This window comes from Choloepus didactylus, chromosome 7 (assembly GCF_015220235.1).
Source record: "Choloepus didactylus isolate mChoDid1 chromosome 7, mChoDid1.pri, whole genome shotgun sequence".
NCBI lineage: Eukaryota > Metazoa > Chordata > Mammalia > Pilosa > Megalonychidae > Choloepus > Choloepus didactylus.
In genome coordinates, this window is record NC_051313.1 from 89,878,887 (window position 1) to 89,903,509 (window position 24,623).

The following is a 24,623-nucleotide window of genomic DNA, read 5'->3' on the forward strand; positions in this document are numbered from 1 at the left end:
ATGACACATCGGTCTCTTGTGTGTCTCTCTTTGCCTAGGACTAAGCCATATGGACATACCTAATGGCAAGTGAAGCTGGGAAATATTTTCTAGCTTTGTGGTCAGGAAGAACCACCAGCTAAAACAATGTGAAATAAATGAGATCAGAAATAGATTTATAACTGTCTACCTGCAGGGACAGGAACAAACAAATAATCGGTAAATAAATCCATGAAAGTTAGGCTGTTTAATTTGAACTGCAATGTTTTATTTTATTTACTCTTGGCTCTAAGTGGATAACTGCATTGCTTATAAGAAGAAACTAGAAATTGCTATATATCCAGTTTCCTGGATAATGTATATACAGTTACCCAAATAATTATAATTTGATTAAAAATCACACAATATTGAATTATGTGTTATAAATAATTGCTTCATTCCATTTATATAAGCCACACAAGAGATAACCTCTTATCTAACCTCTTACCTAATATGCAGGTACACAATCACAATGTCTAGGAATGTTAAATGATTTCATCTTCCCACCATAAACCTTGAATTTTGTATGGATTTGAGTGACATAAAATATTATAAATTGTACATTCAAAACAGACCAGTTTGATAGAAGTTTTATACATATATGTGTGTGCCTGTATATGTGTTATAACAACAAAGAAAATAGGAACACTATCGGTAGTACAGGAAACGTCAAAGTTTTGTACTTTTTTGAAGAGATTAATGATGAACCCAAGTACTCGACATGCATTAACCAGAGCAGCAGCACTTTGGCTCAGAATGCTGAAAAATCAATGAAGTGGGAAAGGAAAGAAAGAAACCATTTAACCACTCTCCAAAAAAATAAAGATTTTTTTCTCTAATGAAATGTGTACTTTATTTCATTAGTCTTTTCATTAACCACTGCCAGGAGTGTCAAGAAAAACATGCCAATGAAATAATGATTTTACTTCAACTTGAACAAAACAAAATAAAGAATGAACATTGATTTTTATTCTAACAATATTTATGCACCCAGTTCTAACAAAAATGTCTGTTTTGTTCTTTTATCCCCCAATAGTATGTATTCATCCAACACAAAAAATAGTGAATAGGAATGAAATTTTATTATTTAACTTTGGAAAAAAGAATTTTAAAGTGTACTTTAATAAGGTCACTTAATCCAATTGGGAAATAAACATTTTTAAGTCAAAAGGCTTAACTTTAATTCATATATATATCCCAATAAGTTGATTATTGATTACCTTCTAAAATACAAGTTAAAGTAATTATATGTTTAAGAGTAGGAACTTTCCCACCATTTACTTGAACCTCTGAAAAACTATTACCTATTACAAAATCACTGAATTTAGATTCAGAAAATGTTACTGATACCGGATATATTGTTAGTCAAATTGAAGGAGCATAGAGCTAGTTTTAGTAGCACTTAATACATCCATTAAAATATCAGAGTTAGTTTGCTTGTTTTCCCCTTTAACAAGGCATTAGCCATTCTACAGATATAAAGGCAGAAAATATGGAGCTGGTGCTCAGCTCAGACCCACAGGGTTTTGGAAAAATTCTTGGTGAGATCATCAGCAGATGGTTCAGACATTACCACAAGCAGCACATAGCAGCCACATGCACATGTTTTATTGAAAACCATTACATCCAAGTATTTTACTATGTATCCGGGATATAAAAACCTAAAGGGCACAAAAAGAAAAAAAACCTGTCTTGCTCTTCCCCAAAAAAGTAATTAGAAAATGTATTTTTGAGTACTTCTTTAAGCAAGATAATATTATAGTCCAGAAATAGACAAGATTATAAAGTAGTCTTGACTTCTTTCTTCCAAATGTATGTCTTTCCTAAGCAAGACGTGATGCATAGTTCATGCTGATTCATTTACAAATACTGAGCCATCCAAGTGCATAGAGGCTATACTGTCTATAGAAACAAAGTCTAGAACATCATAAATATAGATTTCACCAGGTACCATTGATTACCTGTGTTCTTTCATTTGGTGCAAAATCTGTCTTCCTTTAGATGCTGTTTTGTGCAGTTGCCTGATAAGGGACTCTAATATAAATGCGCAAAGTTAAAATTTCTGACTACTGGTATCTTTCTTCTGCTTAATATACAGCTTGCATCATGGCCTGTCAGCCTATCTTGCTTTGTTTTCCTCTTAACTTTACCAAGAGATGAACTCTGTCTCCTATGCTACTATAAACATATTGAAAACAAACTGAAAGCAGATGGTTTGTAATTTTAATATTATATATAAGACAATGGAGGCTAAAGAAAATTCCTGCCAAAATATATAAAACAAGGTTATACCATATGTTTTGCAAAGCCTTTGTTAGATATTTAATGTAAATGTAAAAATAAACAAAGATTAGTGTCATCTTCTTAAGACAATTTGCAATATTGAAAACAATTCTTAAATGATAAATTTCAATTCTCATGAACTTGAAATGCTGTGACTAAACTGGGTGCATTTTGCAATGCTAGTTACATCATACTTTAAATTTTTCTTTTTTTAATTTTTTTTTTATTAGAGTAGCTGTGGATTTACAGAACAATCATGCATAAAATACAGGACTCCCGTATACCACCCTATTATTAACAATTAATGATAGCACATTTTTATAATTGTACAGTTACCCCTTCCACATCACAGAAGTTAGGGGTGTGGCTCCCCCGCGATCTGGAAAAATCTGCGTAAATTTTTTTTTTCAGGGTTTCAGTACACTCCCTAGCTTGGTTGGCATCACTGCCTCTCTCATTAGTTTTAAGCGGTGTAGGCTGCATCTTTTTTTTTTTTTAATTTTCAAACCAGCCCTTCCTGGCCTGAAAATTCGTAGGGGTAGACACTTCACTTTCATTTTCCTTTAGGGAATCATATGAGGACTTACTTTTCTTGTATGATGTCAGAGTCTTCTGTAATGTCTTTTTTAAATAACAATTCTGCACCCAAAAGGATGTTGCACTTTCTACGTGAGAGAGATGCGGATCTCCTGGTTTATACAAATGCTTTGCAGTTGTTGATAAAACTTCAGGAAAGGCTCAGCAGATTTCCTTCTCTTTTTCTTGATATGCCTTACAGTAGATTCATTAACACCATAATGATGGCTTCTGCAAAATTCCCTGAAAATTCCTATTTAATTTCTTATATCAACCAGCAATATATCAAAATCGTGATGTGGAAGGGATCAGTACTATTAAGATAGCCCATGGCGTAACTTAGGGTTCACTCTTCGTGTAGTGCAGTTCTATGGATTTTTTTTTTTAAGTTTTATTCTATTACAACCTAACTATTCCCCTTTTAGTCGCATTCGGATATATATTTCAGTGCTATTAATTGCATAGATAATGTGCTACCGTCACCACTATCCATTACTACGTCTTTCCATCAATTCAAATAGGGACCCTCTACATTTTAAGCCTTAACTTCCCATTCCCTATCTCCATCCAGTCCCCCTGGTAATGCAAATTCTAAATTCTGACTCTGAGTTTGTTTATACTAATTATTTCATGTCAGTGAGATCATACAACATTTGTCCTTTTGTGTCTGCCTTATTTCACTCAATATGTCATCAAGGTTCATCCACATTGTCACATGTATCAGAAATTCACTCCTTTTTTCAGCTAAATAATATTCCTTTGTATGTATGCACCACATTTTGTTTATCTGTTCATCAGCTGATGGATACTTGGGTTGCTTCTATATTCTGGCAATTATGAATAATGCTTCTGTGAACATTGGTGTGCAAACATCTGTGAATTTAAATGTTTAAAATGTTTACAGTGTAATTAGCTTCCTGAATCAAGAAATATCAGAGAGTCAAATGTTGGGAGTCAATTGTGTGGTGGGAGCTGAAACAAACTTTTGAGAAGAATATTTTAAACAATCATCATTATTATTTCAGAAAATTAGCACTTAATTCAACTCATCTCGCAAATATTTTGCATTCCTTTCATAAGTTGAAAAAGACCTATTCTATTTCACTAAATATTATTTCTAAAGTTCTAAATGGAAAGTGATTTTGTGGAAAGGAATTATGAAGCATAACTCATGCATTGCTTTAATGAGTTTTCTCCTTGTATTTTCATTGGAATGACCACAGAATTTTTTTAAAAAGTCTTTATTTTTCTTCTTTACTGGTATGATTGATGTTAAAATGGGTTACATTTTCTGTTGACATCAAACCTTCTCATAAAAGATAGCAAAATATTGTTCCTGGTGTGGCCCTTTTTTCAGGACCAGAAGATATTAGAGGTAGTTAAATTGATAAAACAATAGTAAAGTTAAGAGTCAAAGCATTCTAATTGGCAATTGTGACATGCCTCCAAAACAGTCTTCATAGTTCCTTTACTAGAGCCTACAATGGTAAACTAAGGTACATATGTCATTAAGATTGCACAGTGGAATCTCTCCCCAAGTTGACATTCTCTGGAGTTGTCAGTTATCTGCTGCCTTGGGTGACTCTCTGATATGACCTTGCAGGTTGATTCAATTGTTAAAGCCTCATTGATTACCACATGTCATTAGAAATGAACATATTAAAGCTCCATCCATAGATTCAGTAGCAGAAAAATTCTAGGAACCATTGAAATGGTAATTCCCAGATAATCTTATCAGGTCTGTTTATTTCTTAAGAGAAGTCAATAATTAATAATTATCATGCTACTGTGAAGACACAATGCTAATAAATTTGCCCACATTTAAGCTAAAAACTGGATCTAGTGTTTTCAGATATAGCTTAAATTTTTGCAAGATTGTCATGAGTGCTGTTTGAAACAATGTGACAGTATTGTGTAAAATGATTCTCTTGCAAATTGGCCAAGTTGGGTATAGAGGTCTCTAATTGCCAAAACCAGAATAACTAAATCTATATCTATAAGAATAGGTGCAGATTTCCATTTGGCAACTATGGATATTAGTCTCAAGATACTAAATGTGCTTATCATTTTAACAGTGATGAGCTATAAAAGCCCTGGAGGCCAGGCATGATAAGTTGCTTATAGACAAAGTAGGAAAACAGTAGGTTGCAATGCCCTGAATCAGAAGGAAAGAGCACTCCTCCTGTTACTTGGAGGACTTTACTGGCTCCTGTCCAAAGCTAACAGCTCTGCTTGGGCACCTCAACCTCATCACTTCTCATTGTCAAGGATTTCTCGCCCATTTTTGTCTCCTCTGAAATCATCCTGGTCAAATTCTCCATCATCTTTCCTCTGGACAACAGCTGTTCTGTCTTACCTGTGTCTAACCCTTCTCCACACTTTGGACAGTGTGGTCTAAAGTATTTTGCATCAAGTCACTTGTCTGTTAAGCGGCCCTTCAATGGTTCATCCTTAACTCTCAGAATAAAATCCAGAGCTCCTTGCACTGCCCGACTGGGTTCCTTTTTATTTCTTTTACCTCACCTAATGTCTGCCTTCCTTCCCTTGAAATGACTCACTCACTTTGGTGTCTTCTCAGTCCTGGTGCTCTCTAAAAAGATTTTCCACACTGAGGCCTTTTGTTACTATTCCTTCTGACTGGAATACAGTGCCCTCTTCTTCAATCTTTCCTTCCTTCCCATCACATTCTTCCTCTCATACTGTCTCCTTCTCAGTATTCAAGTTTCAAATTAAAGTCATCTTTTTAGCTAGATATTCCTTAACTATTCTGTTCAAAGTTTTTCCTGCCAAATATTATCTCTCATAGGTCCTGTTTTTTTTTTATTTCATTTTTATTTGTTTTACTCATTGATTTTCTGTATTCCTAAGTAGACATCATGGGTTCAAGGACTCGTTCCTACCCCTAGCACAGTGACTGGAGTATAAACAGTCATTTAATAAATAACTATTGAATAATGAATGAAAGTCAGGGATGAAACTTGGTTTCAACTTTCAGAGCTTGCCAGGAATTGCATAGCAGAGAAAATTGACAAATAAGGACTAAAATTGTATAGTGAGCTATGTCTACTTTCTTAGAAAGAAAGCAGGTTTATTGCTGAATAAAGCAGCAGCAGATACAAGCTGTCATAGAAATCATAAGTCCTACTCAGGAAGGATCCCTGAGCATTCCAACTGTCTGGACCCAGTATTAAATATTTTTTTTTCTACCATTACCAAAGCATTATTTTCATCTACACACTGATCTGAGTAGACACACTCAATCTGATACTGTAGGCATTCAATAAAATATCAAAAAAAAAAATATTATCAATACTTTAAATGTGTCTTCTTTTTTCCCCCAAATATCTTTAAATGTCCTATTTTTAAACTTTATAACAGATTCCTGTGAAGTTTTCTGGATGTTCTTGTATATTTGTGGGTATTTGATTTAGGTTGTAAATTGTGAAAGATGGAAACAGTTGATTTGGCTGAGGTATCATTACTGTGGTTATTTTAAAGATATTAAGTCATTGACTTTTCTTAACCTTGAGTCAGACTGCATCTTGTAATATCTTACAGTCAAGCATCTGTTAATTATTGAAATCTCTCACTAAAATAGAAACTTCATTTTATTCAAATAGTTGAAAAATTTTAGGATAACATTTGAAAGGAATGCAGAATGGAAAGTCAAGTACTAAAATAAACGTGTTCTTCATAAAATTATAACATTTAAAACAATCAAAATCAAAGGTGATTATATTCATATAAAATATAATTGAAGGTAACTTAAGTAACTTGACCCATTCTAAACTACAATTCTTCTCAACTCTAGAGAATTTTAGCATATCTGTTAAAGACAGTCAATTTCGCTTTTAGGATTATTATAGCATCACCAGAAGCATGACAATTTTTTTATGTTAGGAAATACTAACTTTACATTTCTGTCAGTATATAAGCCTAATTAGAAATATTGTGTATATTGAAGTATATATATATATGCATAAATGTGCATGTCTATGTATTCATAGCATCATAAACTTACAGTTAAATTGTTCAACTGTTTAAATTTAGAATGGACATTGATTTTACAACTAGGGAATGGAATTGCTTGATGTTCTGGACTTGATGGCTTCAAATTGATATGTATAGCTGTGACAAGCCATTCAAAATGAAAGCGGTTATACAATTGGATTAACTTCCTTTCCAATCAGCTTTCATATCAATAATGATTAATCTCTACAGAGAAAACATTCCAAAATTAAAGTATGAGAATTTTGAGGGCAGAAACTTTGCTTATTAATCTTTATATTCTCAGTACCTAAAAAATTTACAGCAACAAATCATTTTGCTCAATAAATGTTTCTTGAATGATTGAGTGAATGAATGAATAAAACAGTTGCAAACTAGGTATTCAGCATTGTCAAAACCAAACTATAAAAAAGAAAAGAAACACTTTATATTTTTACAGTCTTACTAGCAACATATTACATTTTAGAAAACAATTATAAAATGTTATATATTCTATCCAAATGTAAAATTAATTGTTTTATGATGCACATTACTATTCTGGAGGAAAGATCTATTCTACAAACAAAAGTAACGGGTGCTCTCAGATCCACTTGTGAGATGACAGGAATATTAAACCAAGTAATAATACAAGGTGAAAGTACATAACATGCTCATAATAATTAACCTCTCACTCCATTGTTGTAAGAACAATTAAGAACAAATTTATTAATAAGATTTCAATGCACTAGTGCAATGAAAATCATCATATGAGGATCAGCTCCAGAGAGCCTAATTTTTTTTTTAAATAAAAAGCAAACCAGGAATCAAACATAGCTTAAAGAGAACAATTTTGCTCTCAATCAAATGAACCTTCAAAGCATCAAGTCTAGTATTTCCTTCATGTGGCTTCCCAACCTCTTCAATTGATTTAGTACCCTGAGACTGTATTTAGTCCAAAGGAGATTAGTGCTGCTTCATTAGCAGATGGAGAACAGCAATGTGATCCATCTACCACTGCCCTTATTTCTTGCTACCAAATACTGTTACAGAGATGAGCAAAAATGCTTACCATGCCCTTGGCTGTCCAAACCCCTGTCAGCACTTTACCTGTGCCCACGCTAAATTTCCAGAACTGAATAAATCTATTTGTGTGACCATTCCCAAAACAAGGAAGTTTATTTCAGGTAACATGAAGTCTTCTCCTCAGTGAACACTCTATTTAGTCTCTTTCTTGAAGATCTATCAATATATCTACTTATACATACACCTGTCTGCACCAAGTGTTTCTCTCCCATAGCTCTACTGATATTTGACATGGGCTAATTCTTTGTTCTAAGGTGCTGTCCTGTGCACTGTAGATTGTTTAGCAGCATCCCTGGCCTCTATCCCACCCAAAGTTGTTATGACCAAAAGCATCCCTAGACATTGCCAAATGTCCCTTGGGGAGCAACCCCCCCCCCCCATTAGGAACCACTGATCTACACACACACACACACACACACACACACACACACACACATTCCATGAACTATTTCATAATTCTCATCCAGCAGTTCCAAGTTATCACTACCAAGAGCACACAATTTTTTTCATCTTAGCTTCGGAGAAGAAAAAGAGCAACTGCTTGCTAGTATATTTTAAATTTCTCTGAAAAGTGAATAGCATATTGATTATGTTTTGGCTTTAAAAAGTGGATTATCTTAAAATGTATTATGAATCAAAGATACATTTTTTACTTGTCAGCATGACCTGACTAGAAGAATGTTCTTAATTTATGAAAATGTTTCCTTAAGTAAGATAAGGTGAAAAAAAAAAAAAAAAAAACACACCTATGCTTTTTTGCCTGAGTCTTTAAAAGAATTAAGCTAATGAGAGAGAACAATCTTCCCAATTCTCCTCCCTCTTACCTATAGGCACTTAAGACATAATAACTTAGGGAGAGAAGGACACATGAAGAACTAGCCAGGATGAGATTTTAAAGAACTGGGATGGGAGCAGTATGAAGGTCAAAGCTTAGTCACGAACTAGATGTTCCATTTGATCTTGCATTTTCTAGTTCAGGTGATTCTTGGGGAAACCCAGACTGATCCTTTAGCCATCGAAAGGAAAGCTGGCAGCATGCAGCTGAACCATGTTCATTGAGCATCCTTAATACAACGTCCACAGCATGCCCCACCTTTCCTCAGAGATGCATGATCAAACCACAAAATACATTTAACATGGGACCTGGAGTGAAAGAATAAAATGGGGGAATGTGATTTGGTGAAGCTCCCTTCTTTTTCCATAATACAGATTCCCACCCTCACCCCTCCACCCTCATCAAAGTCATCTTTTCCAATTGTAGAATATAGAAATGTCAACCAGTAACTCAGGTATGCAAGATATGTAATTTTATTTTCTACAAAACAATTTAATTTCCATCTTAAGCCTTCATTCTTATGACATAGCAGAAAATCTGTTTCGGTCAATGAGGGTTTCTCCCTCTGTCCCCGTAATGTTGTCCTAGTTCCACAGAGCTATCCAGGGTCAAGGCACAAGTTGTGCCAATAATCACATCACTGATGCCATCCAATCATGCAGGCCTCTGGCAGGATATACCCACTTCAACTAGTTTCACTCATTATATCATACAGAGGGCAAAGCACAGGACTCCTTTAGACACAAAGGCAGGAAGAAACTCGTCCAGTGCTTTCTGACCTAAAAAAAGAAATAGCATGGGAGTGATAAAGGAAAATCAAAAGGTCATGATGTCTAAACAATTACTCTGACTTCTGAAAGAACACACTTTAATATGCACTCAATGTAGTCATTCTACAAATCTATAGAGATCTTTTTACAAATAGTGTCTTATGTGGAAAACTATGATATGAAATTATGAAGAGTGGGACTCATCTGATGGGGAATTGGATTGGGGGTCAAAGAAAGGAGTAGGTAGGGAGATCCTATACCTGCTCGGTGGTCTCCCTCTTTCCCAAAAAGCCATTCCTAAGTCACCCCGTCAGAATCCAAATGATATAGAAAAACATTTTGAAAAACTGCTCTATTATAAATGCTTTAACCTGAATAGTATTGCTAGCAAAATAGTAACAAGTAAGATATGAATTTTTTTTTAGAGTTGAAAAACTGAAATTATTTTTTTAATAATTAAGGTACAACTAAGGCCTAAAAAAAAAAAAGTAAAAAGGATTCTAGACAAACTCAATATTATTTTAATTGTGTGAGAATTATCATTCTTCTATGCAATTTAATTCAACAACAGCAACAACAACATACCTTAAATGCCTATTTTGATCAGGCATGACTATTTTCACTTTTCTTGTATTAGAGAAGTATAACATGCCAATTAAAAACAGGGTTCTAGAAACAAGTTGCTTAGAAGCAAAGCCTAACGTTCTCACTGGTTGTGATACCCTGTGCTTGTTACCTAACAACTCAAAATCTTGTTTCCTTTTTTCTGTAAAACATAGGTAACAATAATATCCTCTACAGGGGGTTATTGTGCATATCAAATATGTTGCACATGCCTTGCATGTAGAAAGTGCTCAACAAAATATTTGCATTTATTTTTACTATCAACTATAAATATATGTGCTCAGCTTTTCATAGTAATGGGTTAGAGTTCTAATGGTGATACCACTATGGGGAGAAACAAAAAGTAAAGACTTCAGTCAGCACTATGCCATTGTCATTGTGGTCTAATGTAATGCGCTGCTGAAAAAACATGAGTTCTTGGACACCAAGAGTTCTAACACAGTCACCATCATTTGCTGTGCAATTTGGGGCAAGTTCCTTACCTTCTAAGCTTTTACTGTGTGTATTAAGGATTAAAAGAGCTAGAATAGGTAAAAGAATTTAGTAATCACTAAGTAAATGCTAGCTGTATTTATTTTTTGTCATCAACATTATTATTTTTTCTTACTTAACATTATCCTTCACCTAGTAGTAGATTTTTTTATGCTGAGTAAGAATTGGAAAACATATCCAAATGCCTGGATTGGATTTAGAAAACACTAAACTTTGTTACAATATACTTCAAATGTCTCAAAAAGTTAAGCAGAGGAAGAAAAGAATAGACCCCACATTTCTTAGCACTAAGTCATGGTATCTGATGAATATCAAGTATTATATGAAGTTTTGCTGATAGAATGAATGATGAATGAATTAATAAGGAAGAAAGATGAAGCTGAGGAAAGGGGGGAAAAGGCATAGCAGCTTATAGAGAATTCATGCAGAAATGTATCCATGTGCCCTAAAACATGAAATAACATGAATAAGCTCAGAATTTGAGTAGTTTGCTCTTGCTCTTGTTAATTTGGCATGAATTCGATTGTCATAGATCAGAGTCCAGAGAATGTAGATTAGATAGTACCAGGATGAGAATTATTTAAAGCATCAGAATTTTACATCTGAGTTTTAGATTCTTATTTCTTTTGATTATAAATGTTAAAAAAGGGATTTGACTTTGAAAATACTTGCTAAGGAATGATCATACAAGAAAAACACAGATTCTAGGAACCGAGCCAGGCTCTGATTCCTTCTGTCCCTGGAGTGCTTTATTTAGGGAAACCATTGATTTCTGCCACTTCTCTGAAGAAACTTATGTTTGAAAGTGGCCAAAAAATCTGCCTCTGATTCAGTTTTCTAGGATTCCTTCCAAGGGGAGATCAACTTCTTTTGGATTAGCCCATGAGCAGCTTTGCTGAAAGTAGCCTTTTATTCTTTAAGCTCTAATTTTTTTCTACCACGTTGAAAAGGAAAGGGAAAACTCTCTGTGATGGTTTCTATGACTCTTAGAAACTTTAGCTTGCTTCATTTTAATATTTAGGAGAAAGAAAAATATGAGTACAATCAAATTAAGTTTTTCCAAAGGAACTATAAACAGTCTACCATTGCCTAAGGCTTACTAGAGGGTGTTTCCTTATGAGGTACTGAAGTACAATTAAAAACATCCGGCTTTATGCTTTATGATTTCAAGAAAACTGCAAAATCGCTAGCATCTTATTTTAATGGATAAACATGCATTCAGAATGGGTCAATTAAAAAATCCTACACTTTTTAGCTTAAAATAATGAAACATGAACTCCTCCCAATAAACTTGAGCATTTTTCTTTAACAGATATGGACAGACATTGTATTACCAGAATTGGCCTCAGACTCATGTAAAATGTCAGAATGAAATGTGACACATGCTGGGCATGTCTGTTGTTCTTGTCAGAAATACTACTATAATCTAGACAAGAGAGAAATTAAAACATGATGATATTTACTCTTAATAAGCATGGTATATTAGGGTTCTCCAGAAAAACAGAAATGATAAGGCATATACATATATGTAAATTTAAGAGATTTTTTATAGGAATTTTCTTATGAAACCATTGAGATTGGCAAGTCTGAATTCCAGAGGACAGGCTACAAACTGGAAAATCCAATGAAAGTGAGATTCAATTCCTCAAAAGAAGTTGGCTGGCTGAAATAGAGGCTGGAATTCCTCTTTCTGACTTCAGAAATCCTCAATTATGGCTTTAAGATCTCCAACTGATTAGATGAGGTCACTCCCTGATAGCTGAGGGCAATCTCCTTTGTTTATTGCAGATGCAATCGGCCATAGATGCAATCAGTTGACTCTAGATGTGAATTCATCCATGAAATATGCTCACAGTAAAAACTGGACACCAAACTTAGCCAAGTTGACACATGAAATTAACTACCACACATGGCCAGTGATGTCATAACTTGAATAAGGAGCTTATTATTTTTAGGAGCATCATGAAAAGCAGAATAAAAAATATAAGGGAAGCACTATGACCTTGTGGTAAATGTGCTTGTTGTATTAGGAGGTATAAAGCTTCCATTCTTGTTTGGAATTGATTTACCTAGAATATTATTGACAAACACATTGTATGGTTCCCAAAGAACTCCAACCAACTACACCAACATCTCCAATTGTATAGCATAAATGGTATGAACCACGTTGTGTGGTAATTGGCAATCAACACTCAGAATCCTTTCTTCACAAATGTGGCTCTTCTTTTCACGTACAGGCTATTCTTATATGTGTGTTCTTCCTACAATCACGAATTTCTGATTGCTCTTTTACATTGATTTTTTTTAACAAAAGTAATCAGGAATTTAGCTAGAAAGTCAAATAGAAAGAGAAAGATGGTCCTCTGCTCTACAGGCCCTACTTTATTTCATAAGCAATTACTTTTGTATCTTTTAGAAGTTGCTTATGTATTTCTACCTTCACATGTCGAAATAATAAGTAGTATTTTATGCATTATCACCGACCTCCTGTCATGATAGATGAGGATTTATGTCTCCTACATCATTTGCCTGCCCAGCTTGATCCTCCCAAAACTAAATCAGTTTTTTGAAAAGCAACACACAAATAATAAAAGCATTTTTACGAATGGCATGTACTGATTTTTGTACAGCCAAGCACTATATTTCAGTTATCTTTCTTTTCTTTGAAACTCTGAAACCCCATCCCCAGCAAATATTTTGCATTGTTTTACATTTGTATAGTTTTCAATATGCCTACCCTTAAAAAAACAAAATAAAACAAGGCCCATCATCAGATCTGCCATCTGACCCTTAGTAATGAGACTTCATTTTACCATTCTCTTTTGTTTGGCCAAATGATTTCTAAATCTCTCCTTTTCTCTTGTGTTATTCCATTTTGCTGGACTGTATTATTTATTAGCCTTTTGAATCAAAGGATGCCATATCAGTACGTATCTTTATTCTACCCTCAGACTTAATCATACACGTAAGATTTTATACACAAAATAGGAAACTTTTTCTTCAGAATTTCAAAGGCAGTGTTTTATTAATCTCTAGCATCCCATGTTGCTGTTGAAAAATCTACCTTTCAGCTATGTATTCTTTTATATGTGACATACTTTTCTTGGGAAGCTTTTAGGATCTCTTCTTTATTTTCATTCTTATGAAATTTCATGAAGTTGTACTTAGTTTTTATCTTTCATCATTCAGCCTGCTGGACACTTGAATGGTAATTCAATTCTAGGTCTGTTATTCTCATATTTTCTCTCTGATTTTCCATCCTAACCTTTTGTCATAATTGCTGGGCTATTATACTACTTTGTATTTCAATACTTTTATTGATGATTTGAAATCATGATATAGTTTTTTTGTTTTGTTTTGTTTTCATTATCATTGCTACTTTCTTATTTTTCAGTTCAGAACTCTGATTATTTTTCCTCTTTTTAACATAGTCTCATGGGGAAATTCTTTGTTTCCTTTATTTACCTTTAGTCTTCTGAAATTTAACACAGACACAGTTTGTATTTTTCTATTATCATTCCAGGATGTTTCTTCATCTCTTATTTTTCAGCTTTTTTTTTTTTTTTTGGTCCAATTTTTTGGATATTTCCTCTACTTTGTGTTTCAACATGTCAAGATATCTTTCTTATTTTTCATCGAAGTGCTCTGATATTTTCTTTTGTTTAATGCCATACTAATGTTGCTTTCTGAAAAGAGAATAACCTTCTGTTTTTCTCCCTGAAGATATTATATAATTACAGTTTTTGAAGGTTTCTACTGTCCTCTGATGTCTCAGTCAGGGTCCCAGCAGGAGACAGAAGTGTTTAACCTGAAGGACTTAATTGAAGAGAGTTTAATAAGGATACTATTTATAGATGTTTGGACAAGTGTGAAGGAACCAACAAGACATGATTGCTGGGTGAGAAGACATCACTACCTGAGGGCCCGAGAAGGGAGAAGTATTAACTGAGTTTGGATAGAGCATGCCACTGGCTAAGAGGAGCCACCTGAAGGGTCAGAGCCACTGCCAGCTTCATGAGGGGGTATAGGGAGTAAATATCTCCTCTCCTTTCTAGTGAGAGTGAGTAATACTTGGCTGCAAAAGGTGGAGAAGGGGATCTAAGTATGCACTTGCTCTCACATAAACTGCAGCCAGTACCTGTGTTTCCAGTCCTGCTCCTGACTTGCGTCTTATACCTTTTAGAAGTTCTCTGGGACAAACTGGCTCACTTCTGCTGGTACCCTTCTCTGCAGCACAAAGTGTCATAAATGCTGCTATATTACCTAACACTCCTCCATCTGCTTTCTGTCTTCAAAAAATGTGCTGAACTTTCTCATCCACTGATATATCCTTTCCCATTTTCCAAGTCTTTGTGAGTTTATATTTTGTTTTACTCATAGTAAAGAAAGAGAAAGTGGAGTATTGGTGAGGAAAAAAAGACTAAAGATAATCACCCATGTCTGATCCTTCACCTTTAATGAGAATTATTGGTAAAAAATTTACTTTGAAATATTATCCAGTTGTGAATTAGTAGCTATACTAGTTTCTACCATGTGAATATAGCACTTGCTAAACAGCTCAATTATTGGAGATTATTCAAGGTAAGAAAAAAGGTGAAGTCCTTACTAAACGCCACCTTCTATCATATTCGAACATCAGACTCACCATTGTTAAGCCCCTGGTTCTCTAAGGGCTTCTCTAATGCTGCCACTTCTGTTTATTAACCATACCACACATCTCCACCAACCCAATCCCAGCACTCATCCAACAGAATTAGGTAGACACAGCATTAGCTGAATAAATACTGACACATACTTTTCAATACCTACTTACCCTAAGTATCTCTAGTCCCTCATTCTCCATATTTCTTTCAGAATTATGGCTTTAAATATGCTAGTGTTTTCATTTGCTAGGCTGCTGAAAGCAAATACCATTAAATGGGTTGGCTTTTAACAATGGGAATTTATTAGCTTACAGTTTGAGGCTGTGAGAATGTCCAAATCAAAGCATCACAAGGAAATATTCTCTTCCTGAAAACCAGCTGCTGGTGATCCTTGACAACTCTGCCACATGGCAAAGCACATGGAGGCATCTTCTGATCTCTCCCTTCTCTACCAGATTTCCTTGTTTTCAGCTTCTTGCTTCTGTGGCTTTCTCTCTGTGTCTGAATTTCATTCTCTTTTAAAAGACTCCAGTAAGAAGATTAAGATCCACCCTGGGCCACACCATAACTGAAGTAACCTCATCAAAAGGCTCTACTTACAATAGGTTCACATCCACAGGAATGGATTAAATGTAAGAACGTGATTTTCTAGGGTACATACAGTTCCAAGCCACCACAGTTAAAGCTTTTCTTTAAAAATTGTTATTCTGCTAGATTAAATGTAATGTAAGAGAATGATGACTATTTGTGCTTTTAGGGAAATTTACAAAAATATTAGTGGTTTCCAAATACATAAATACATAATATACGTGCATTGTATATAAACAAATAAAACACTGGATAATAGAAATCAGACATACTCTGATAGGTAAAAAATTTCATATATTCCCTTTAATTCCACTTTATTGATCATATTCTTCAAAGCCTCCGCATGCTTATTTTTTTATTCAACTTGTTCTTTCATAATTTAGTAGTAATGTGTTAATTTACCAGGATACATTTGGGTTTTGATCCATTTCTTCTTGAATTACTAATACTTTTTACTTAATACATTAACTACTTTGTGTATTTACTCTTTTGGAATTTTAGTGATATTTAGTATTATTGTTAATTAACTATATAAGTGATTAATAAATTAATAATTAAATCAAATTATAATTAAATTAATAATAAATCAATGCTTTTAATATTAACTCATAAATTTATTATTGTGGTTATTTATATTATTAATTAATATATATTATTAATTAATATATATTAATAAATATTTAATAATAATACATGGCCTAAATCGTCCCAACTTATGTTTTGAATTTTGATTGCTATTGAATGCTAGTGCATGACTTGATTTTTGATTTCCATTTGTCTGATTAAACTTTGTCTACTGACTTCTTTGTCTTTGAGTATTTTATTGGCAATTCTCCAAATTTAAAGTATTTTTGAGGAACTTTAAATTAATATAAGAAGAATTGAAGAAGATGATGTAATATGGTTAATAAAATAAAAACTATAATGAAATTCTTTACTATGTCTAATACAATTATTTAAACATATTTTCATCTTTTGCTAACTTCAACTTAAATAATTTATGTTCTTCTTATCAATATAATTTTAATCTTGTTCTACACATTTTCAATTTTTTCTTCTATATGTGGTGTATCCTGCTTTATTTGAAATTATTTTCTCAATAATTTTGAAGACCACCTTTTCTTAGTTTTTTGAATAGTAACAATGTTTTTATAAAATTTTAAATCTGTCATTAATAGTTTAAATTAAATAATTGTCATACTTAAAAGCAGAACTATTGCTTTTCAGCTTCTCTTTGGGCAAGATTCAGGATTTAGCATTACATGCCCCTTCACTAACTTTTCCATTATTTGCCAAATATTAGATTGGAAATCATTCACTGCTTTTACAACAACGGATTTTTTCTTTAAAATAAAACACATTTGCTATTCAATTCTTAACTATGCCTAATATAATTATTTAAACATATTTTCATCTTTTGCTTATGTCAACTTTCATCAACACTTCTTTCCAGGTCTAATTTTCTTACGTTGAATTTCTGTCAACTGCATTATCTTTTACTCTTTGTTACAGTTTCTTAAAAGATAGCTTGGGGATGTACTATGTCTATGTAAATATTTTCATTATAGTTTTTATTTTATTAATCACATTATACCATCTTCCTTCAATTTTTCTGATATCAATGTGCTTCCTTCCTTTGACTACTCAATGTATTTTGATAGATGGAATGTTTCTGTAAATCTTGTTGAGAATATTTTTGCAATTGTTTTCTTTTATTTTTTAATAAATCCATTTCAGGGGGTAGCCTTTTTACATCTTCAAACACTTGTGTTTCCCAAATTTGAACTATAACCTTTCCTTATAGTCACCATGAACACTTTTGCTGTTGTTGTTTATTTCTTGCAATAGCGGTTTATGTTTGACCAGTCTTGGTTTGTAGCCAAAGAGAAAGTTCAGCTCCATTTTGTCACAGGAGAAGGAATGAGCATGGGTGTGGAAGTAGCACAGGATTTGCTTTTGATTTAAGTTGTAAATTCTTCCAAATGCTAAAGAATTCTAAACCAAGACCAAAGGAGAAAAGTTAAATAACAACATGCACAAAAAGAAATAGCCCTGTACAACATGGTGAGAACTGTTGTATGTTCTCATAGTGAGAACACAGTACTTACAGTCAAAATGTTATTTTCTGTGTTATAGATCTGAATTAATTCAGCAAGAAAAGGGTTTTCAATGGGAAAAATTACATGGTTTATATGGCTACTAGCACCAGGAACATCCCTAGGCATCAAGTACAGTCCGGTTCTTCTAATTGGTTTGGCATGGGTTTCAAGAGGCAAAGCTTTTGCATGCTCTTGAAGGACTGCTTCTGAGGAAGTTCACTTTTAGAAAAAAAAGTTCACTTTTAGAACTTCCCCAGAACTCTCTCACACAAGTGAAAGAAAATTTCTGTTGAACAGAGCTGGTTTAAAATAATTCCGATACTTAGAGGTCAGGCAAATAAGAAGGAACCAGAAAAGGAGACAGAGAATGAGCAGCTAGAGAGGTGGAAAAAAAGAAAGAGAGAGAGAGAACATTATGTCCAGAAAAGTGAAGAAATTGTTTTAGGAAGGAGGAATGCTATTTAAGATGTGCTGCGGCTATTGAGTAAGATAGGGAAAAAGAAATGGCCATTGTCAATGTAGAGGATGGTACTCCCCCTGACAAAAGCAATTTCATAAAAGCCTCACGGAGCTGGTACAGCCAAAAGAAACTACTCCAAAGGGAAGCCTCAAACTGAAATGATACATGGAGGAAGGCAGAGGTGAAGAAAGATTTTTTTCTCCTTAAAAATTAAAAATATTAAAGCATGTTCATGGGAATAGTATACTAAAGAGAAAAGCAAGTGATTAAGTAGGAAAAAAAGGAAACAATAGCAGGAGCAATGCCCTTGAGAAAGCAAAATGCACCTCTGCATTTTAGGGTGTCATTGGAGATCCGTAGGCTCTCACTAATATATTGCTGAATATAGCTCTACTTCTGGAGGAGGAGGATTTTGTACTTCAAACCTTGATAATTAAATTTAAAATTTTCCTCTTTATTAGTATTTCTACCCATTTAATTCTGGTTGTGTGGACATTAAATACACAATGATTTTTGAGCTATTTTTTTTTCCTATTGGTACAATTCAATTGTCTTTTAAATATAAACTTGAGAGGAGAAGGAGTTATAAAATAAGTATTTACATTTCATACTTACTACTTTGACTTCTCTATAAATTAACTCTTATTATGCACTCTTACCTTTGAAATATCTTTATCATGTTATCCACTTTTCTCTAAGATGTCCTTCTAAAATATTTTTAAATAAATTAAAAGTTCGTATTTTTCTCCTGTTTATTCCCATTTGATGTACTTTCTAATATTATAATTTTAAACTTTTAAAGATAACACATTCCACATTTCTCTTAAATCTGGGTAGACCTTATGCTACAACCTTAAAAAGACAAAAATAAAAATTATAACCCAACTGAAAATTTTGAGAATAAAAAAATATCTAATGTTTTTCACTTAACATAAAAATTATAAATTTGTCTCAGGAAATAAAATGTCCTTTAACATTGCACAGAAAACTTATTACCAATGTAGCTGGTAGTATAAAAACAAGCAGGAACTACCCATATACACACATCAGGGTGACAGTGTCAATTTCAGTCTAGCCCATGAGGTAACAAGATTCAATGTACTCTAAAAGAAGAAAGGAGGATTTTCCATGTTTTTTAAAAATAATATGAACATAACATGCCCCCCCCCCCCCCACACACACACAAACAACAACAACAAAGACTGACTTTCTAGGTTTAAATAATACTCTATAACTGTAAAAGAAAGATACAATGGCATTTGGAACCAGGTAAGATAGAAATTCAGTCTTCATTTAAATCCAACTGAAATTGTCATGCAATAGCAGTGACTCTTAGACTTCTTTTCCCTTTCCTTAGAGGGGAAGCTCTTGCTTCAGCTGAAGTTAAAAGGCTCATTGGGCATGGAGATTCCCAATAACGACAAGAGAGCAACGAGATTCCTATTTCCAGCCTTTAAACTGGGTATAGTACAAATCACTAAAATCTCGGATACATTTTTGAGAATTCACTCTCATTCCATGATAAGAAAATACAAGGAATTAGATTTATTTTTCTACTTTTGTTCTTATCAGCCCTCAGAGAATGTTCCAGAACTTGGAATCTTTGAAGGCAAAAAGCAAATGTTAGATAGGACTCCAAAATGCTATGTCAATTCACAGACTCATGGGTCCTGCCTGGTCAAGTTAGCCCGTTATTCCTCTTTCGTCTGGGTCAATACACTCCTGAGTCTACAAACGCCCTAGTTTTTTCAGTTAAAATTGTGCCAATTCATCTGTTACCCCTCTCTATTGACAGAAATCACTATAAATATCAAGCTTTCCAAAATGTGGGCTTATCCCCAACCAAATGAACCTGATTTCCCCCTTTTGTTTTCCAAATAAACCAAGGTCATTTGCATCATGTATGTTGTTTTTTATTGTTTCATCGAAGTCTGCATAAATATGTTTAAGACTCTACTAACCTGTCAAAAAAAAAGGATATATATGCAGTGTCTTGTTATCAGCTGCCCTCAAAAAGGACCATGAATTGTCTATCTTTACTCAGAAGTCATCTTGCTTTCTTCTTGCTAAAACAAGCGAATACAGTCACACATAGCAACAAGAGCATTCATCAGGATCTCTATTGTCAAAATATCATATTCGTGAAGAGATATGTTCTATTTGTGATCCCCAATTTCCAAGATCCTATTGTTTACGCAAATTCTTACCAAATCCCCATAGAGTAAGTGCCAGGTTTTCCTAGGTTAAATTTCCAGCTCTTTCTTTGCTTCAGGAAGAGGGAAAAGAAAAACCCTCTGTGCTGTGCTCTCAAGGATCAAGTCAACTAAATGGTAATTTCATAGCTTCCTATTTCTCTGTACTCCATAGATACTAAGTTTATTTCTTACATTAAATATTTTATTTACTCTCACAGGGAAATGAATACAGTCTAACTCGATACTCTGGAAAGGACTGATATTAGAAGAGATCCTATCTTGGGTCTCACACTATCCCTGTATCCAGGGATATGAAACGGTTTCTGGAATCATTTCACCCCAGACATACTGAGGGTCACTTCTTCTTCAAAATTATAGAAATATATGTCCCAGTCTATTGAAAGATAATTTAGTCACAGACTGGTCCCTCACATTGTTCATAAACATCCTCTCTCATTTCCCAGCAGACTGGGTTTATATATAAGGGATACTAAGCCACTTAGCCATGACATTCTGCTTTTATTTTCTCTTATAGGGCATTCACAATCACATTTATGTTATCTACTATTTAGTTTCCATAGGCATTATACCATAAAGCACTATGTTTTAAACATATAGTAATGAGAAAACATTTCAGTAACTCATTATTTTTTAAACTTTTTATTTTGAAATACTTTAAAACTAACAGGACAGTTTAAAATAATGCAAACCCCGTGCAAAAAAAAAAAAATGCTACATCCCCAGATATCCAGATCTACCAATTTTAACATTTTGCCACATTTCCTGTATCATACTGTCAATCCATCTTTCTATCTATTTGTCTGTCTATCAGTTTATTTTCTGAACACTTGAATGTAGGTTGTATACATCATGCTTCTAAGCACAAAGATATTCACTTATGTAATCACCAAAAGTGCAGTTCAATAAATTTAAATCCAAGAAATTTAAAATAGATATAAAGCTTACAGAATATATTCCATTTTTTTCTTATGTCCCCAAAATGACCTTTGAGGCCTTTTCTCCTCCTTTATTAGATACCATTGAAGATTATGCATTGCATTGAACTGCCATTGTCTCATTAGTTGCTCTTTCTTTGTTTTCTGTTTTTTGTTGTGGGAACAAATACACAACATAAACTTTCTCATCTTAACCACTCCCAAACATACTATTCAATGGGATATTCATATTTACTGTTGCAATATCTTCACCTTCTATTACTAAATTTACCATTTCCCCAAACAAAACCCTTTCCCATTCTGCATTAACTCCCCTTTACACCTAAATCCCCAACCCTGGCCCTCTATAATATAATTTTTGTCTCTGAGAGCTTGACAATTCCCCAATATTTTCTTTATATTTAACATGTGGCTTAAATTTAACATCCTGAATCTATAACACTCTTATTTTTTTAGATACCAAATTAGCTTCTATGATATACACTAACAATGTTCCTATACTCTGTCCACCCACCTTTATGTAGTTCTTGTCACAAATTACATGTTTATACATTATAAGTCCAAAACCATTGATTCTCATTACATTTTATGCATTTGCCTTTTAGATACTGTAGAAAGTAAAAAAGTGAGGTTATGAACCAAAAATACAACAGTACTGGCATTTATCCTTACCAATGATGTTATCCTCACAAGAAATCCTTTTATCTTCATGTGGCGTTGATCAATTGTCTAGTGTACTTTCCTTTCAATTTACAAAACTCTCTTTGGCATCTCTTGTAGGGCCAATCTAATGGTGATGAAGTCCCTTAGCTTTTGTTTACTTGGAATATCTTACTCTTTCCTTCACTTTTGAAAGGCAGTGTTTTGTTTTCAGCTCTTTAAATATTATAGTGTACTGCTCTTTGCCTCTATGGTTTCTAATAAGAAATTGACCCTTAATCTTACTGAGGGTCATTTTATGTGACATGTTGTTTCTCTATTGTGGTTTTTAAGATTTTGTCTTTATCTTGAGCATTCAGCAGTTTATGATATATCTTGGTATTGGTCTATTTGGATTTTTCCTCTTTGGAGTTCATTGAGCATCTTGAATGTGTATATTCGTGTCTTTCATTAAATTTTGGAAGTTTTCAGCCATTATTTTTGTCAATATTCTCTCTGCTTCTTTTTGTTTTTCTTCTCCTTCTGGGATTCCCTCAATGTGTATATTGGTATGCTTAATGGTGTCCCACGGCTTCCTCAGGCTCTGTTCACTTTCCTTTATTCTTTCTTTTTTCTGCTCCTCAGAATGGATGATTTCAATTGCCTTATCTTTGAGTTCACTGATTCTTTCTTCCACCAGCTCCAATCTACCATTGGACCCATCAAGGGAATTTTTAATTTCTGTTACTGTGTTCTTCAGCTGTGCTTGGTTCCTTTTCATAATTTCCATATCTCTATTGATATGCTCTTTGTTTTCATCTATTGTTTTTCTGATTTCCTGTAGTTATTTCTCAATGTTTTTCTTTAGATCTTTGAGCATTTTTGGAACCATATTTTAAAAATCTTTGTCTGATATGTCCCAGGTCTGGTCCTCCACTTTAGTGGCTACTGCTTCAATTTTCTCCTCTGCCTGGGCCATCAATTCCTATTTCTTTGTATGCTTTAAAATATTTTATTGAAACCTGAACATTTTGTTATTTTAATATGCTATTGTTAAAATTCAGACTCTGAGGCATCTGTTCCCTAAGCTTGTATCCATCTAGCGTTATGACAGAGCTTTTCTTGAATGCCAGGAGCTAACAAAAACAAGAAAAATAAGAATAAGAAAGAAAGAAAGAAAGAAAGAAAGAAAGAAAGAAAGAAAGAAAGAACCTTCCCATTCTTTGCAGATTGACCTGTGTAAATGCTTTCCTTCAGGGCTTATCCATATAATAAATGTAGAGAATAGTTCCAGTCCAAAGCTTAAGGGCCTCCCTGATGCTTTCTGCACATGTGTCTTTTCTTGAGAATGCATGTGTGGCCCTATGAATTCCTCCATTTACATAGATATGAATAACACTTCTTCCCTAAGAAACAGTTTCCTCAAGCCTGGACACTGCACTATATATCGTACAGCCAGCAAACTCTTGCCCCTGTAAGCCACTTGACTATTCTCCCACAGTGTTCTCTAGGAGAGTTCTGTGAACTGCCTTCTACACGCAGGGCAAGTTATGGGTTTATGAGTCCCTTAGGCCAAACATGTATGCTCCCTTTGTGTGCACAAGGGTTACTCTGCTCCCTTTACAACCAGAACCAAGGATCCACACTGGGAGCAACCTGGCTCCTCATTGAGCCAGTGAGGTGCTGTGCCAGTTTGAAACTGTTATGGACACCAGAAGAGCCATGATCCTTTAACCCAATCTTGTTTGGGTGGACTCTTTTGATTGTTTCCATGGAGATATGAGTCATCGAACTGTGGGTGAGAACTTTGATTAAATTATTTCCATGGAGATGTGGCCCCACCCATTCCAGGTACTTAGAAGTCCTTTAAGAGAGCTCCTTGTTGAGAGAAGCTGAGAGAGACACTTTGGAGAGAAGCTGAGAGCTGATACAGACACTTGGAGATGCTTGGAGATGCAGACAGAAAGACATTTGAAGATGCTAAGCTAAGAGATGAAGCCCAGCATTTGCCCCAGAGAAGCTAAAAAGGGACCCCCAGTGCTTACAGAGAAACTCCCTGGGAGAACAAGCACAGATGCACAGGAGCTGAAAGAGAGAAGCTAAGAGAGACAGAAGCCCAGAGATATTCTAGAAAAAGCCATTTTGAAACCAGAACCCAGGAGCAAAGAACAAGCAGCTGCCAGCCATGTGCCTTCCCAGATAACAGAGGTGTTCTGGACACCACACCACCACCAGTCTTTCTTCAGTGAAGGTATCCTCTTACTGATGCCTTAATTTGGACACTTTCATGACCTTAGAAAGGTAAATTTGTAACCTATTAAATCCCATTTATAAAAGTTGATCCATCTCTGGTATTTTGCATAACAGCATCTTTA

General features: G+C 34.2%; 1 protein-coding gene across 1 annotated transcript in view; it reads left to right on the plus strand.

Annotated features, from left to right (window-relative positions):
• The window catches only part of EYS (eyes shut homolog), a 1,792,869-nt gene that overhangs the window by 1,121,858 nt on the left and 646,388 nt on the right, over positions 1-24,623 (plus strand). Inside the window, 1 exon segment of the mRNA XM_037844664.1 lies at positions 11,097-11,130. Within this exon segment, the coding sequence (XP_037700592.1) occupies positions 11,097-11,130 (34 nt within the window).